This window comes from Oncorhynchus masou, chromosome 20 (assembly GCF_036934945.1).
Source record: "Oncorhynchus masou masou isolate Uvic2021 chromosome 20, UVic_Omas_1.1, whole genome shotgun sequence".
Classification (NCBI taxonomy): domain Eukaryota; kingdom Metazoa; phylum Chordata; class Actinopteri; order Salmoniformes; family Salmonidae; genus Oncorhynchus; species Oncorhynchus masou.
The window spans coordinates 21,182,274-21,199,147 of NC_088231.1; the positions used below are offsets into that span (position 1 = coordinate 21,182,274).

Below are 16,874 nucleotides of genomic sequence, written 5' to 3' on the forward strand. Positions count from 1 at the left end.
CCCTCTTTCTAATCCTCTCTAGTCCTCCCCTCCCCCCTCTTTCTAATCCTCTCTAGTCCTCCGCTCCCCCTCTCTTTCTAATCCTCTCTCCCCCCTATTTCTAGTCCTCCTGTCCTCCTCTCTTTCTAATCCTCTCTCCCCCCTATTTCTAGTCCTCCACTCCCCCTCGCTTTCTCTTTCTAGTCCTCCCCTCCCCCTCTCTTTCTCTTTCTAGTCCTCCACTCCCCCTCTCTTTCACTTTCTAGTCCTCCTGTCCCCCTCTCTTTCTAGTCCTCCCCTCCCCCTCTCTTTCTTGTCATCCGCTCCCCCTCTCTTTCTCTTTCTAGTCCTCCACTCCCCCTCTCTTTCACTTTCTAGTCCTCCTGTCCCCCTCTCTTTCTAGTCCTCCGCTCCCCCTCTCTTTCTAGTCCTCCGCTCCCCCTCTCTTTCTAGTCCTCCGCTCCCCCTCCCTTTCTAGTCCTCCGCTCCCCCTCTCTTTCTAGTCCTCCGCTCCCCCTCTCTTTCTAGTCCTCCTCTCCCCCTCTCTTTCTCTTTCTAGTCCTCTGCTCCCCCTCTCTTTCTATTTCTAGTCATCCGTTCCCCCTCTCTTTCTCTTTCTAGTCCTCCGTTCCCCCTCTCTTTCTCTTTCTAGTCCTCCGTTCCCCCTCTCTTTCTAGTCCTCCTCTCCCCCTCTCTTTCTCGTTCTAGTCCTCCGCTCCCTCTCTCTTTCTCTTTCTAGTCCTCCGTTCCCCCTCTCTTTCTAGTCCTCCGTTCCCCCTCTCTTTCTAATCATCTGCTCCCCTCTCTTTCTCTTTCTATTCCTCCACTCCTCTCCCCCTCTCTTTCTCTTTCTTGTCCTCCACTCCCCCTCTCTTTCTCTTTCTAATTCTCCTCTCCCCCTCTCTTTCTCTTTCTATTCCTCCACTCCTCTCCCCCTCTCTTTCTCTTTCTAGTCCTCCGTTCCCCCTCTCTTTCTAGTCCTCCTCTCCCCCTCTTTCTCTTTCTAGTCCTCCGCTCCCCCTCTCTTTCTCTTTCTAGTCCTCCGTTCCCCCTCTCTTTCTAGTCCTCCATTCCCCCTCTCTTTCTCTTTCTAATCCTCCACTCCCCCTCTCTTTCTCTTTCTTGTCCTCCACTCCCCCTCTCTTTCTCTTTCTAATCCTCCGCTCCCCCTCTCTTTCTCCTTCTATTCCTCCACTCCTCTCCCCCTCTCTTTCTCTTTCTTGTCCTCCACTCCCCCTCTCTTTCTCTTTCTAATCCTCCGCTCCCCCTCTCTTTCTCTTTCTATTCCTCCACTCCTCTCCCCCTCTCTTTCTCTTTTTAGTCCTCCACTCCCCCTCTCTTTCTCCTTCTAATCATCCGCTCCCCTCTCTTTCTCTTTCCAATCCCCCTCTGTTTCTAGTCCTCCTCTCCCCCTCTCCTTATCTTTCTAATCATCCGCTCCCCTCTCTGTCTCTTTCTATTCCTCCTCTCCCCCTCTCTTTCTAGTCCTCCGCTCCCCCTCTCTTTCTCTTCCTCCTCTCCCCCTCTTTTTCTCTTTCTAGTCCTCCTCTCCCCCTCTCTTTCTCTTTCTAGTCCTCCGCTCCCCCTCTCTTTCTATTTCTAGTCCTCCGTTCCCCCTCTCTTTCTCTTTCTAGTCCTCCGTTCCCCCTCTCTTTCTCTTTTTAGTCCTCCACTCCCCCTCTCTTTCTCCTTCTAATCATCCGCTCCCCTCTCTTTCTCTTTCCAATCCCCCTCTGTTTCTAGTCCTCCTCTCCCCCTCTCCTTATCTTTCTAATCATCCGCTCCCCTCTCTGTCTCTTTCTATTCCTCCTCTCCCCCTCTCTTTCTAGTCCTCCGCTCCCCCTCTCTTTCTCTTCCTCCTCTCCCCCTCTTTTTCTCTTTCTAGTCCTCCTCTCCCCCTCTCTTTCTCTTTCTAGTCCTCCGCTCCCCCTCTCTTTCTATTTCTAGTCCTCCGTTCCCCCTCTCTTTCTCTTTCTAGTCCTCCGTTCCCCCTCTCTTTCTCTTTCTAGTCCTCCGTTCCCCTTCTCTTTCTAGTCCTCCTCTCCCCATCTCTTTCTCTTTCTAGTCCTCCGCTCCCCCTCTCATTCTCTTTCTAGTCCTCCGTTCCCCCTCTCTTTCTAGTCCTCCGTTCCCCCTCTCTTTCTAATCATCCGCTCCCCTCTCTTTCTAATCATCCGCTCCCCTCTCTTTCTCTTTCTCGTCCTCCTCCCCCTCTCTCTTTCTCTTTCTAGTCCTCCGCTCCCCCTCTCTTTCTCTTTCTATTCCTCCACTCCTCTCCCCCCTCCTTCTCTTTCTAGTCCTCCTCTCCCCCTCTCTTTCTATTCCTCCTCTCCCCCTCTCCTTCTCTTTCTAGTCCTCCTCTCCCCCTCTCTTTCTAGTCCTCCTCTCCCCCTCTCCTTCTCTTTCTAGTCCTCCGCTCCCCCTCTCCTTCTCTTTCTAGTCCTCCGCTCCCCCTCTCTTTCTAATCCTCTGCTCCCCCTCTCTTTCTAGTCCTCCGCTCCCCCTCTCTTTCTAGTCCTTCGCTCTCCTTCTCTTTCTAGTCCTCGGCTCCCCCTCTCTTTCTAGTCCTTCGCTCTCCTTCTATTTCTAGTCCTCCGCTCCCCCTCTCTTTCTAATCCTCCGCTCCCCTTCTATTTCTAGTCTTCTGTTCACTGCTTTTATTTTTGTTTGTTCTTCTCCTTTTCCTATTTCTCCTCTTTTGTTTGGTGTCCTGTTCTTTTTATTGAAATACCCCTCTTCTCCTCTCTCTCTCTCTATTGTTTTTTCCCTGTGAGTTGATGTCAGTTATTGTGTTGTATGGTTGTTCTGTCTCCTGTCCTTTTGTTCTTGGTCCAAGGCTTTTCTCTTTCTCTAATCTCTCTGCTTTACTCCAAACCCTGGAGGGTCTTCAGACACACTCACCATCGTGACAGACTTACCTCTTTATCTAACAACAAACTGCTCACCCCAAGGCCATGGTCTAAGCAATGATATAAGACACTTGGAGTGACTGAGCAGCTCCCCTTTACTATGGAAAGTGTTGAAACACTTAGGGTACGTTTGCGTCTTGTCTGAACCACCTCCCTCTCCAGTGTAGAACACTGCTGTGATTGGCCTGAACCACCTCCCTCTCCAGTGTAGAACACTGCTGTGATTGGTCTGAACCACCTCCCTCTCCAGTGTAGAACACTGCTGTGATTGGTCTGAACCACCTCCCTCTCCAGTGTAGAACACTGCTGTGATTGGTCTGAACCACCTCCCTCTCCAGTGTAGAACACTGCTGTGATTGGTCTGAACCACCTCCCTCTCCAGTGTAGAACACTGCTGTGATTGGATGACTGCTGTATTTTCTCAACTCTTCTTGGATTCCTTCAATTGTGGCCAGTCTTTTTATTTTTTTATTTTACCTTTATTTAACAGGCAAGTCAGTTAAGAACAAATTCTTATTTTCAGCCTCGGAACAGTGGGTTAACTGCCTGTTCAGGCACAGAACGACAGATTTGTACCTTGTCAGCTCGGGGATTCAAACTTGCAACCTTTCGGTTACTAGTCCAACGCTCTAACCACTAGGCTACCCTGCCGCCCCTACACTCTAACCACTAGGCTACCCTGCCGCCACAACACTCTAACCACTAGGCTACCCTGCCTCCTCTACACTCTAACCACTAGGCTACCCTGCCGCCCCCACACTCTAACCACTAGGCTACCCTGCCGCCTCTACACTCTAACCACTAGGCTACCCTGCCGCCTCTACACTCTAACCACTAGGCTACCCTGCCGCCCCTACACTCTAACCACTAGGCTACCCTGCCTCCTCTACACTCTAACCACTAGGCTACCCTGCCTCCTCTACACTCTAACCACTAGGCTACCCTGCCGCCTCTACCCTCTAACCACTAGGCTACCCTGCCTCCTCTACACTCTAACCACTAGGCTACCCTACCTCCTCTACACTCTAACCACTAGGCTACCCTGCCACCTCTACACTCTAACCACTAGGCTACCCTGCCGCCCCCACACTCTAACCACTAGGCTACCCTGCCTCCTCTACACTCTAACCACTAGGCTACCCTGCCGCCTCTACACTCTAACCACTAGGCTACCCTGCCGCCTCTACACTCTAACCACTAGGCTGCCCTGCCGCCTCTACACTCTAACCACTAGGCTACCCTGCCGCCTCTACACTCTAACCACTAGGCTACACTGCCGCCCCATAGTCTGCCGACTTTGTTGACAAAAATACATTAAAAAAGGTATTGATTCGTGACCTCTACAAGGTCATCCGTTGAGCTGGACTTTCATTGTGAGCCTCATTGTTGCAGCCAGAACAACAACAATGTTAAAAGGCCTCACTGCACCTAGACGATAGCAGAGCGTCTACCTTCTGACAATGAAGATCCTGCTGCGTTAACCTTTACAAAACGATGCTTCCACCAATTAGAATAACTGCTGTGTTTGTTCTCAGTGTGGAATAGGCACAGTAGTGTGAGACTCCAACCTCCAGTGTTAGCTCCCTCGCCCTCTAATTGGTTGGGCTCAATTCCGGTCAATTCATAAAAGTAAACCAAATTCCAACTCCACTTCCAGATTTTCCTGATGGGAACGCAACGAAGAGAATTGGAATTTCCCTGTACTTCTTTTTAAAGCTACTTTTTGCTCCCTTCCTCTCCTCTGCTTTGGGCCAGACTCTGGACCCACAATCCCTCTGGCTTCTGTTTGAACTATGACCCTCTGGCTTCTCTGTCTACCTCTGGCTCAGCCCCGGGCACTTCCTTATTCAGAACCCTTATATTTCTATCCCCTACTCTGTATGTCAGACATCTCACTACTATTATAACATCGCTGTTATTCACTTTTCAACTTTTGTCTGTCTGCTAACCAGAAATGTAAATCAATTTATTCAAGTTATACATGTTTACATTATCCGATTATTGGACATTATTCGTCTCTACGCTCTATTTGACCAGCCAGCTGGTTGTTGAAAGGTTAAGTCAAGGTTGTGTAACTGTCTCTAATGAAAAGGACTGTAATGCTGTGTCTATGCTGTTTCTTCTTCTCTCTGTGTCTCTCTTAAACAACAGAGTCCTTTGGTAAGTGCTTTAACCTCTGACAGATATCGCTACCCCCCCCCCCCCTCACCTGTCTGCTGTTACCTTTGTCTCACACAGTGGTCCCTTGTGGCTCCCTATTCCCTATGTAGTGCTACACACATCAGGGCCCTCTGGTCAAAAGTAGTGCACTGGATAGGGAATAGGGTGTTATTTGGGATCAGAACACTGTCTGTACCCGAACACTAATGCTGCTCGCTCACTGCTCACCGTATTCACACACTGACTGATTGCTGATGTGTTGTGGAGAATGACCACTGTAGTCACACACACTTAGATACACACACACACACACACACTTAGATACACACAGACACGCACACACACGCACAGTATGAACACACATAACTTAATATCTCTCTCCTTCACTCATTCACTCACTTAATATATCTCTATCTCCTTCACTCATTCACTCACTTAATATATCTCTCTCTCCTTCACTCATTCACTCATTTAATATATCTCTCTCTCCTTCACTCACTTAATATATCTCTCTCTCCTTCACTCATTCACTCACTTAATATATATCTCTCTTTCCTTCACTCATTCACTCATTTAATATATCTCTCTCTCCTTCACTCATTCACTCATTTAATATATCTCTCTCTCCTTCACTCATTTAATATATCTCTCTCTCCTTCACTCATTCACTCACTTAATATATATCTCTCTCTCCTTCACTCATTCACTCACTTAATATATCTCTCTCTCCTTCACTCATTCACTCACTTAATATATCTCTCTCTCCTTCACTCACTTAATATATCTCCCTCCTTCACTCATTCACTCACTTAATATATCTCTCTCTCCTTCACTCATTCACTCACTTAATATATCTCTCTCTCCTTCACTCACTTAATATATATCTCTCTCCTTCACTCATTCACTCACTTGATATATCTCTCTCCTTCACTCACTCACTTAATATATCTCTCTCTCCTTCACTCATTCTCTCACTCCCCCATAACACTGTATAGTGTTTTCCTGTCTATACTCCCTCCACTGTAGATGACTGTCTCAAATAAAAACCAGTCTAGATACCAACCCAGTCCAGATACCAACCCAGTCCAGACACCAACCCAGTCCAGATACTAACCCAGTCCAGACACCAACCCAGTCCAGACACCAACCCAGTCCAGATACCAACCCAGTCCAGACACCAACCCAGTCCAGATACCAACCCAGTCCAGATACCAACCCAGTCCAGATACCAACCCAGTCCAGACACCAACCCAGTCCAGACACCAACCCAGTCCAGATACCAACCCAGTCCAGATACCAACCCAGTCCAGACACCAACCCAGTCCAGATACCAACCCAGTCCAGACACCAACCCAGTCCAGATACCAACCCAGTCCAGACACCAACCCAGTCCAGATACCAACCCAGTCCAGACACCAACCCAGTCCAGACACCAACCCAGTCCAGATACCAACCCAGTCCAGACACCAACCCAGTCCAGATACCAACCCAGTCCAGATACCAACCCAGTCCAGATACCAACCCAGTCCAGACATCAACCCAGTCCAGATACCAACCCAGTCCAGATACCAACCCAGTCCAGACACCAACCCAGTCCAGACACCAACCCAGTCCAGATACCAACCCAGTCCAGATACCAACCCAGTCCAGATATCAACCCAGTCCAGATACCAACCCAGTCCAGATACCAACCCAGTCCAGACACCAACCCAGTCCAGACACCAACCCAGTCCAGATACCAACCCAGTCCAGATACCAACCCAGTCCAGACACCAACCCAGTCCAGATACCAACCCAGTCCAGATACCAACCCAGTCCAGATACCAACCCAGTCTAGACACCAACCCAGTCCAGACACCAACCCAGTCCAGATACCAACCCAGTCCAGATACCAACCCAGTCCAGATACCAACCCAGTCTAGACACCAACCCAGTCCAGACACCAACCCAGTCCAGATACCAACCCAGTCCAGATACCAACCCAGTCCAGATACCAACCCAGTCCAGATACCAACCCAGTCTAGACACCAACCCAGTCCAGACACCAACCCAGTCCAGACACCAACCCAGTCCAGATACCAACCCAGTCCAGATACCAACCCAGTCCAGATACCAACCCAGTCCTGACATCAACCCAGTCCAGACATCAACCCAGTCCAGATACCAACCCAGTCCAGACACCAACCCAGTCCAGATACCAACCCAGTCCAGATACCAACCCAGTCCTGACATCAACCCAGTCCAGACATCAACCCAGTTCAGATACCAACCCAGTCCAGACACCAACCCAGTCCAGACACCAACCCAGTCCAGATACCAACCCAGTCCAGATACCAACCCAGTCCAGACACCAACCCAGTCCAGACACCAACCCAGTCCAGACACCAACCCAGTCAAGATACCAACCCAGTCCAGACACCAACCCAGTCCAGATACCAACCCAGTCCAGATACCAACCCAGTCCAGATACCAACCCAGTCCAGACACCAACCCAGTCCAGACACCAACCCAGTCCAGATACCAACCCAGTCCAGATACCAACCCAGTCCAGATATCAACCCAGTGCAGACACCAACCCAGTCCAGACACCAACCCAGTCCAGACACCAACCCAGTCCAGACATCAACCCAGTCCAGATTTCAACCCAGTCCAGATACCAACCCAGTCCAGACACCAACCCAGTCCAGACACCAACCCAGTCCAGACACCAACCCAGTCCAGATACCAACCCAGTCCAGACACCAACCCAGTCCAGACACCAACCCAGTCCAGACACCAACCCAGTCCAGACACCAACCCAGTTCAGATACCAATCCAGTCCAGACACCAACCCAGTCCAGACACCAACCCAGTTCAGATACCAATCCAGTCCAGACACCAACCCAGTCCAGATACCAACCCAGTCCAGATACCAACCCAGTCCAGATACCAACCCAGTTCAGATATCAACCCAGTCCAGACACCAACCCAGTCCAAATATCAACCCAGTCCAGACATCAACCCAGTCCAGATACCAACCCAGTCCAGATACCAACCCAGTCCAGACACCAACCCAGTCCAGATACCAACCCAGTCCAGATACCAACCCAGTCCAGATACCAACCCAGTCCAGATACCAACCCAGTCCAGACACCAACCCAGTCCAGATACCAACCCAGTCCAGATACCAACCCAGTCCAGATACCAACCCAGTTCAGATATCAACCCAGTCCAGACACCAACCCAGTCCAAATATCAACCCAGTCCAGACATCAACCCAGTCCAGATACCAACCCAGTCCAGATACCAACCCAGTCCAGACACCAACCCAGTCCAGATACCAACCCAGTCCAGATACCAACCCAGTCCAGATACCAACCCAGTCCAGATACCAACCCAGTCCAGATATCAACCCAGTCCAGATACCAACCCAGTCCAGATACCAACCCAGTCCAGATATCAACCCAGTCCAGATATCAACCCAGTCCAGATACCAACCCAGTCCAGATACCAACCCAGTCCAGATACCAACCCAGTCCAGACACCAACCCAGTCCAGATACCAACCCAGTCCAGACCCTATGGATTCTCCCCTATGGACAACAACTACACAGAGCACTTGCAATAATCTATATTTGTAGCTCTCTCTCTCTCTCTCCTCTCTCTCTCTCTCTCCTCTATCTCTCTCTCCTCTCTCTCTCTATCTCTATCTCTCTCTCTCTCTCTGTCTCTCTCTCTCTCTCTCTCACTTTGTCTCTCTCTCTCTCTCTCACTTTGTCTCTCTCTCTGTCTATCTCTGTCTGTCTCTCCATCTCTCTCTCTCCTTTATTGACCTGATAATTGTGAGTATCTAATGTGATTCTTCTCTTCTCAAAGCCAACCACTTCCCTCTCTTCCTCTCCTTCTGTCTTCCTCTTCCTCCCCACCAACTAACATTTCTTCTTCTTCTCTAATCTGATTTGCATTCATTGACCAATCAGGTGGCACGCCTATAAGAGGTAAGAGACGATTGTCTGGGAGGACCGCCACAGAACCAGGCTGTTTCCCAAATGGCACTAGTATTCCCTATAATAGTGCACTACTTTTTGACCAGAACCTTATGAGCCGTGTATGGGAAAATATAATGCACAGTGTAGAGAATCAGGTGCCATTTGAGTCACATTCAGAGATAACAGACCTCGTCCCTCTTTTCCATTTCCACCATCGTTGTTCCGGTCGTTGAAACTATGAAACTCAAAGTGCCCATCAATCGCTTCCTTGTCATTGTGTGACATGTTCTATGACCCTAAACCCCTTCCTGGTCTCCCCTCCTCCCTTCATCCTAATTAACCTGTTATATAACCTAAACCCCTTCCTGGTCTCCCCTACTCCCTTCATCCTAATTAACCTGTTATATAACCTAAACCCCTTCCTGGTCTCCCCTACTCCCTTCATCCTAATTAACCTGTTATATAACCTAAACCCCTTCCTGGTCTCCCCTACTCCCTTCATCCTAATTAACCTGTTATATAACCTAAACCCCTTCCTGGTCTCCCCTACTCACTTCATCCTAATTAACCTGTTATATAACCTAAACCCCTTCCTGGTCTCCCCTACTCCCTTCATCCTAATTAACCTGTTATATAACCTAAACCCCTTCCTGGTCTCCCCTCCTCCCTTCATCCTAATTAACCTGTTATATAACCTAAACCCCTTCCTGGTCTCCCCTACTCCCTTCATCCTAATTAACCTGTTATATAACCTAAACCCCTTCATGGTCTCCCCAACTCCCTTCATCCTAATTAACCTGTTATATAACCTAAACCCCTTCCTGGTCTCCCCTACTCCCTTCATCCTAATTAACCTGTTATATAACCTAAACCCCTTCCTGGTCTCCCCTACTCACTTCATCCTAATTAACCTGTTATATAACCTAAACCCCTTCCTGGTCTCCCCTACTCACTTCATCCTAATTAACCTGTTATATAACCTAAACCCCTTCCTGGTCTCCCCTACTCCCTTCATCCTAATTAACCTGTTATATAACCTAAACCCCTTCCTGGTCTCCCCTACTCCCTTCATCCTAATTAACCTGTTATATAACCTAAACCCCTTCCTGGTCTCCCCTACTCCCTTCATCCTAATTAACCTGTTATATAACCTAAACCCCTTCCTGGTCTCCCCTACTCACTTCATCCTAATTAACCTGTTATATAACCTAAACCCCTTCCTGGTCTCCCCTACTCCCTTCATCCTAATTAACCTGTTATATAACCTAAACCCCTTCCTGGTCTCCCCTACTCCCTTCATCCTAATTAACCTGTTATATAACCTAAACCCCTTCCTGGTCTACCCTACTCCCTTCATTCTAATTAACCTGTTATATAACCTAAACCCCTTCCTGGCCTCCCCTACTCCCTTCATCCTAATTAACCTGTTATATAACCTAAACCCCTTCGTGGTCTCCCCTACTCCCTTCATCCTAATTAACCTGTTATATAACCTAAACCCCTTCCTGGTCTCCCCTACTCCCTTCATCCTAATTAACCTGTTATATAACCTAAACCCCTTCCTGGTCTTCCCTACTCCCTTCATCCTAATTAACCTGTTATATAACCTAAACCCCTTCCTGGTCTCCCCTCCTCCCTTCATCCTAATTAACCTGTTATATAACCTAAACCCCTTCCTGGTCTCCCCTACTCCCTTCATCCTAATTAACCTGTTATATAACCTAAACCCCTTCGTGGTCTCCCCTACTCCCTTCATCCTAATTAACCTGTTATATAACCTACACCCCTTCCTGGTCTCCCCTACTCCCTTCATCCTAATTAACCTGTTATATAACCTAAACCCCTTCCTGGTCTCCCCTACTCCCTTCATCCTAATTAACCTGTTATATAACCTAAACCCCTTCCTGGTCTCCCCTCCTCCCTTCATCCTAATTAACCTGTTATATAACCTAAACCCCTTCCTGGTCTCCCCTACTCCCTTCATCCTAATTAACCTGTTATATAACCTAAACCCCTTCCTGGTCTCCCCTACTCCCTTCATCCTAATTAACCTGTTATATAACCTAAACCCCTTCCTGGTCTCCCCTACTCCCTTCATCCTAATTAACCTGTTATATAACCTAAACCCCTTCCTGGTCTCCCCTACTCCCTTCATCCTAATTAACCTGTTATATAACCTAAACCCCTTCCTGGTCTCCCCTACTCCCTTCATCCTAATTAACCTGTTATATAACCTAAACCCCTTCCTGGTCTCCCCTACTCACTTCATCCTAATTAACCTGTTATATAACCTAAACCCCTTCCTGGTCTCCCCTACTCCCTTCATCCTAATTAACCTGTTATATAACCTAAACCCCTTCCTGGTCTCCCCTACTCCCTTCATCCTAATTAACCTGTTATATAACCTAAACCCCTTCCTGGTCTCCCCTACTCCCTTCATCCTAATTAACCTGTTATATAACCTAAACCCCTTCCTGGTCTCCCCTACTCCCTTCATCCTAATTAACCTGTTATATAACCTAAACCCCTTCCTGGTCTCCCCTACTCCCTTCATCCTAATTAACCTGTTATATAACCTAAACCCCTTCCTGGTCTCCCCTACTCCCTTCATCCTAATTAACCTGTTATATAACCTAAACCCCTTCCTGGTCTCCCCTACTCCCTTCATCCTAATTAACCTGTTATATAACCTAAACCCCTTCCTGGTCTCCCCTACTCCCTTCATCCTAATTAACCTGTTATATAACCTAAACCCCTTCCTGGTCTCCCCTACTCCCTTCATCCTAATTAACCTGTTATATAACCTAAACCCCTTCCTGGTCTCCCCTACTCCCTTCATCCTAATTAACCTGTTATATAACCTAAACCCCTTCCTGGTCTCCCCTACTCCCTTCATCCTAATTAACCTGTTATATAACCTAAACCCCTTCCTGGTCTCCCCTACTCCCTTCATCCTAATTAACCTGTTATATAACCTAAACCCCTTCCTGGTCTCCCCTACTCCCTTCATCCTAATTAACCTGTTATATAACCTAAACCCCTTCCTGGTCTCCCCTACTCCCTTCATCCTAATTAACCTGTTATATAACCTAAACCCCTTCCTGGTCTCCCCTACTCCCTTCATCCTAATTAACCTGTTATATAACCTAAACCCCTTCCTGGTCTCCCCTACTCCCTTCATCCTATCAGCTTGCTCCACTGTCTGCTTTGGTTTCCATAGTATTGTATTGCTGTCATTTCCTGGTTGTGTCATGACGTGGTTCTAAGTTGTGATGATGTCATGATGTATCTGATTCTAAGAAGACAAGTCTCTTCTTTTTCACTTCCTGGTCCTTCTGATTTATTTTTTCTTCATTCACTTTTTTTTGTGGGGGGGGTCTTGACGGAGTCTTGAACTCCTGACCTCACCACAATCCTCCTGACGCCTTTGTCTATTTTCGTCCAACCAAACGACTCAGGCAACGTTCCAAAGGGCAAACTATTCCCAGTTTTGACCAGAGCCCCAATGGGACTATATTGGGAATAGGGGCCAATATGGGACTATATATAGGGAATAGAGGCCATATGGGACTATATAGGGAATAGAGGCCATATGGGACTATATATAGGGAATAGAGGCCATATGGGACTATATATAGGGAATAGAGGCCATATGGGACTATATATAGGGAATAGAGGCCATATGGGACTATATATAGGGAATAGAGGCCATATGAGACTATATATAGGGAATAGAGGCCATATGGGACTATATATAGGGAATAGAGGCCATATGGGACTATATATAGGGAATAGAGGCCATATGGGACTATATATAGGGAATAGAGGCCATATGGGACTATATATAGGGAATAGGAGGCCATAGTGGACTATGTAGGGATTAGGGGGCCATAGTGGACTATGTAGGGAATAGGGGGCCATAGTGGACTATTTAGGGAATAGGAGGCCATAGTGGACTATTTAGGGAATAGGAGGCCATAGTGGACTATTTAGGGAATAGGGGGCCATAATGGACTATGTAGGGAATAGGGGGCCATAATGGAACACGCATTCAGTCTTATTTTACTCCCAACTGTTCTGCTCAGCACTTAAAATCAAGATGGTGACAGTTCACACACACACACACACACACACACACACACACACACACACACACACACACACACACACACACACACACACACACACACACACACACACACACACACACACTCCTGTATTTGGACGTCTTCTATCTCTTCTTTAACCCCCACTGACATTGAAAAGCCCCCAAACAACCACTTTTTTGATAAAGTTTTTCCGGGTGCATTTAGTCTTCACGCCCTCCTCCTCCTCTCTCCCTCCTATTTTTCTTATTGGGTATTGATTGTCTTTTTTGACACTTTTGTCTTTTTCCAGGGAGAAAGAAAACGGCTCTAATCCGTCCGTCTTCAGGGCGGGGCCTAACCGTTGGTGTTTTGGTCCTGTGACCTCATTGGAGGATGGTTGATGTCTTAACGGGTTTTTTTTTATTGGCTGGGGGAGGGGGGTTACTGTGACATCACACTCCTGATCCCATTGGTGGATTCTGTTGGGTGGACGGGGACGGGGACGGGGGGGGGGGGATCTCGTATTGCCATGGCAATGTTTCAGTCACGTTTGACTTTTGATTTCCCTAATAAAACTGCCTTTCAATTTTTAGCAAGAGAGTTTTCGTCGCTGCTTGTCAAACCTTTTTCAGACATTTCTTTCAGTTTTTTTTCTTATTATTTTCAAGAGGCTGAAAACATTTTATTTTTTTATTTTTTTAGGAAGATCAACTCCCCATAAAGATAACAAAATGTTTTGTGTCCCTTATACGATCCAGCTTATTTTGGCTGTGCTTTAATTATACCCAAGTCATCTTCCCATGAGGTATAGGAACACAACTCTATAATATCCTACTTTTTATGAATTTTCTTTCTCGCCTCTCTCTCTCTCTCTCTCTCCTCTCTCTTCCTCTCTCTCTCTTCCTCTCTCCCTCTCCCTCTCTCTCGCTCTCTCTCCTCTCTCTCTCTCTCTCTCTCTCTCTCTCTCTCTCTCTCTCTCTCTCTCTCTCTCTCTCTCTCTCCTCTCTCTTCCTCTCTCTCTCTCCCTCTCCCTCTCTCTCTCGCTCTCTCTGTCTCTCTCTGTCTCTCTCTGTCTCTCTCTCCCGCTGTCTCTCTCCCCCTCTCTCTCTCTCTCTCTCTCTCTCTCTCTCACCCCGTCTCTCAATCTCTCCCTCTATCTCCCCCTCTATCTCTCCCTCTCTATCTCTCCCACTCTATCTCTCTATATATATCTCTCCCTCTCTCTCTCTCTCTATATATATATATATATATATCTCCCCCTCTCTCTCTCTTCCTCTCTCCCACTCTCTCTCTCCCTCTATCTCTCTCACCCCATCTCTCAATCTCTCTCTCTCTCTCTCTGTCTATATATATATATTCCTCCCTCCCCTCTTTCTCTCTCTCTCTCTCTCTCTCTCTCTCTCTCTCTCTCTCTCTCTATCTGTCCCTCCCCCTTCCTCCCCCTGTCACCCTCGCTCTGTCTCTTTTTTTCTCTCTCTCTCTCTCTTTCTCTATCTGTCTATCTATCTGTCCCTCCCTCTCTCTCCCCCCCTCCTCTCCTTCCTCCAGGTGCCCTCCAGATAGAGTTGAGTGAGGAACAGGACCAGGGGAAATATGAATGTGTTGCCACCAACAGCGATGGAACCCGCTACTCCACCCCCGCTAACCTATACGTCAGAGGTACAGAATAAACACCCAATCTGGCAACTCATCTAGATACAGAGATATCCACCCCCCGCTAACCTATACGTCAGAGGTACAGAATAAACACCCAATCTGGCAACTCATCTAGATACAGAGATATTCACCCCCCGCTAACCTATACGTCAGAGGTACAGAATAAACACCCAATCTGGCAACTCATCTAGATACAGAGATATCCACCCCCCGCTAACCTATACATCAGAGGTACAGGATAAACACCCAATCTGGCAACTCATCTAGATACAGAGATATTCACCCCCCGCTAACCTATACATCAGAGGTACAGGATAAACACCCAATCTGGCAACTCATCTAGATACAGAGATATCCACCCCCCGCTAACCTATACGTCAGAGGTACAGGATAAACACCCAATCTGGCAACTCATCTAGATACAGAGATATCCACCCCCGCTAACCTATACGTCAGAGGTACAGGATAAACACCCAATCTGGCAACTCATCTAGATACAGAGATATCCACCCCCGCTAACCTATACGTCAGAGGTACAGGATAAACACCCAATCTGGCAACTCATCTAGATACAGAGATATCCACCCCCCGCTAACCTATACGTCAGAGGTACAGGATAAACACCCAATCTGGCAACTCATCTAGATACAGAGATATCCACCCCCCGCTAACCTATACGTCAGAGGTACAGGATAAACACCCAATCTGGCAACTCATCTAGATACAGAGATATCCACCCCCCGCTAACCTATATGTCAGAGGTACAGGATAAACACCCAATCTGGCAACTCATCTAGATACAGAGATATTCACCCCCCGCTAACCTATACACCAGAGGTACAGGATAAACACCCAATCTGGCAACTCATCTAGATACAGAGATATCCACCCCCCGCTAACCTATATGTCAGAGGTACAGGATAAACACCCAATCTGGCAACTCATCTAGATACAGAGATATCCACCCCCCGCTAACCTATACGTCAGAGGTACAGGATAAACACCAATCTGGCAACTCATCTAGATACAGAGATATCCACCCCCCCCCCCGCTAACCTATACGTCAGAGGTACAGGATAAACACCCAATCTGGCAACTCATCTAGATACAGAGATATCCACCCCCCTGCTAACCTATACATCAGAGGTACAGGATAAACACCCAATCTGGCAACTCATCTAGATACAGAGATATTCACACACAGAGTCAACCTACAGGTCAGCGATACTCTGATGTAATTCTGAGACTATACACCTTCTGAAACAGCCTGTCAGGGTTGGGCCAGGTAGGACTACACACCTTCTGAAACAGCCTGTCAGGGTTGGGCCAGGTAGGACTACACACCTTCTGAAACAGCCTGTCAGGGTTGGGCCAGGTAGGACTACACACCTTCTGAAACAGCCTGTCAGGGTTGGGCCAGGTAGGGCTACACACCTTCTAAAACAGCCTGTCAGGGTTGGGCCAGGTAGGACTACACACCTTCTAAAACAACCTGTCAGGGTTGGGCCAGGTAGGACTACACACCTTCTAAAACAACCTGTCAGGGTTGGGCCAGGTAGGACTACACACCTTCTGAAACAGCCTGTCAGGGTTGGGCCAGGTAGGTCTACACACCTTCTGAAACAGCCTGTCAGGGTTGGGCCAGGTAGGTCTACACACCTTCTGAAACAGCCTGTCAGGGTTGGGCCAGGTAGGTCTACACACCTTCTGAAACAGCCTGTCAGGGTTGGGCCAGGTAGGACTACACACCTTCTGAAACAGCCTGTCAGGGTTGGGCCAGGTAGGACTACACACCTTCTGAAACAGCCTGTCAGGGTTGGGCCAAGTAGGACTACACACCTTCTGAAACAGCCTGTCAGGGTTGGGCCAGGCAGGACTACACACCTTCTGAAACAGCCTGTCAGGGTTGGGCTACACACCTTCTGAAACAGCCTGTCAGGGTTGGGCCAGGCAGGACTACACACCTTCTGAAACAGCCTGTCAGGGTTGGGCCAGGCAGGACTACACACCTTCTAAAACAGCCTGTCAGGGTTGGGCCAGGTAGGTCTACACACCTTCTGAAACAGCCTGTCAGGGTTGGGCCAGGCAGGACTACACACCTTCTGAAACAGCCTG

General features: G+C 48.0%; 1 protein-coding gene across 1 annotated transcript in view; it reads left to right on the forward strand.

The window, feature by feature from the left end:
* LOC135506583 (receptor-type tyrosine-protein phosphatase delta-like) overlaps positions 1-16,874 on the forward strand; it is a 354,431-nt gene that overhangs the window by 173,717 nt on the left and 163,840 nt on the right. Inside the window, exon 9 of the mRNA XM_064925920.1 lies at positions 14,652-14,762. Within this exon, the coding sequence (XP_064781992.1) occupies positions 14,652-14,762 (111 nt within the window). The remainder of the gene's footprint in view (positions 1-14,651; positions 14,763-16,874) is intronic.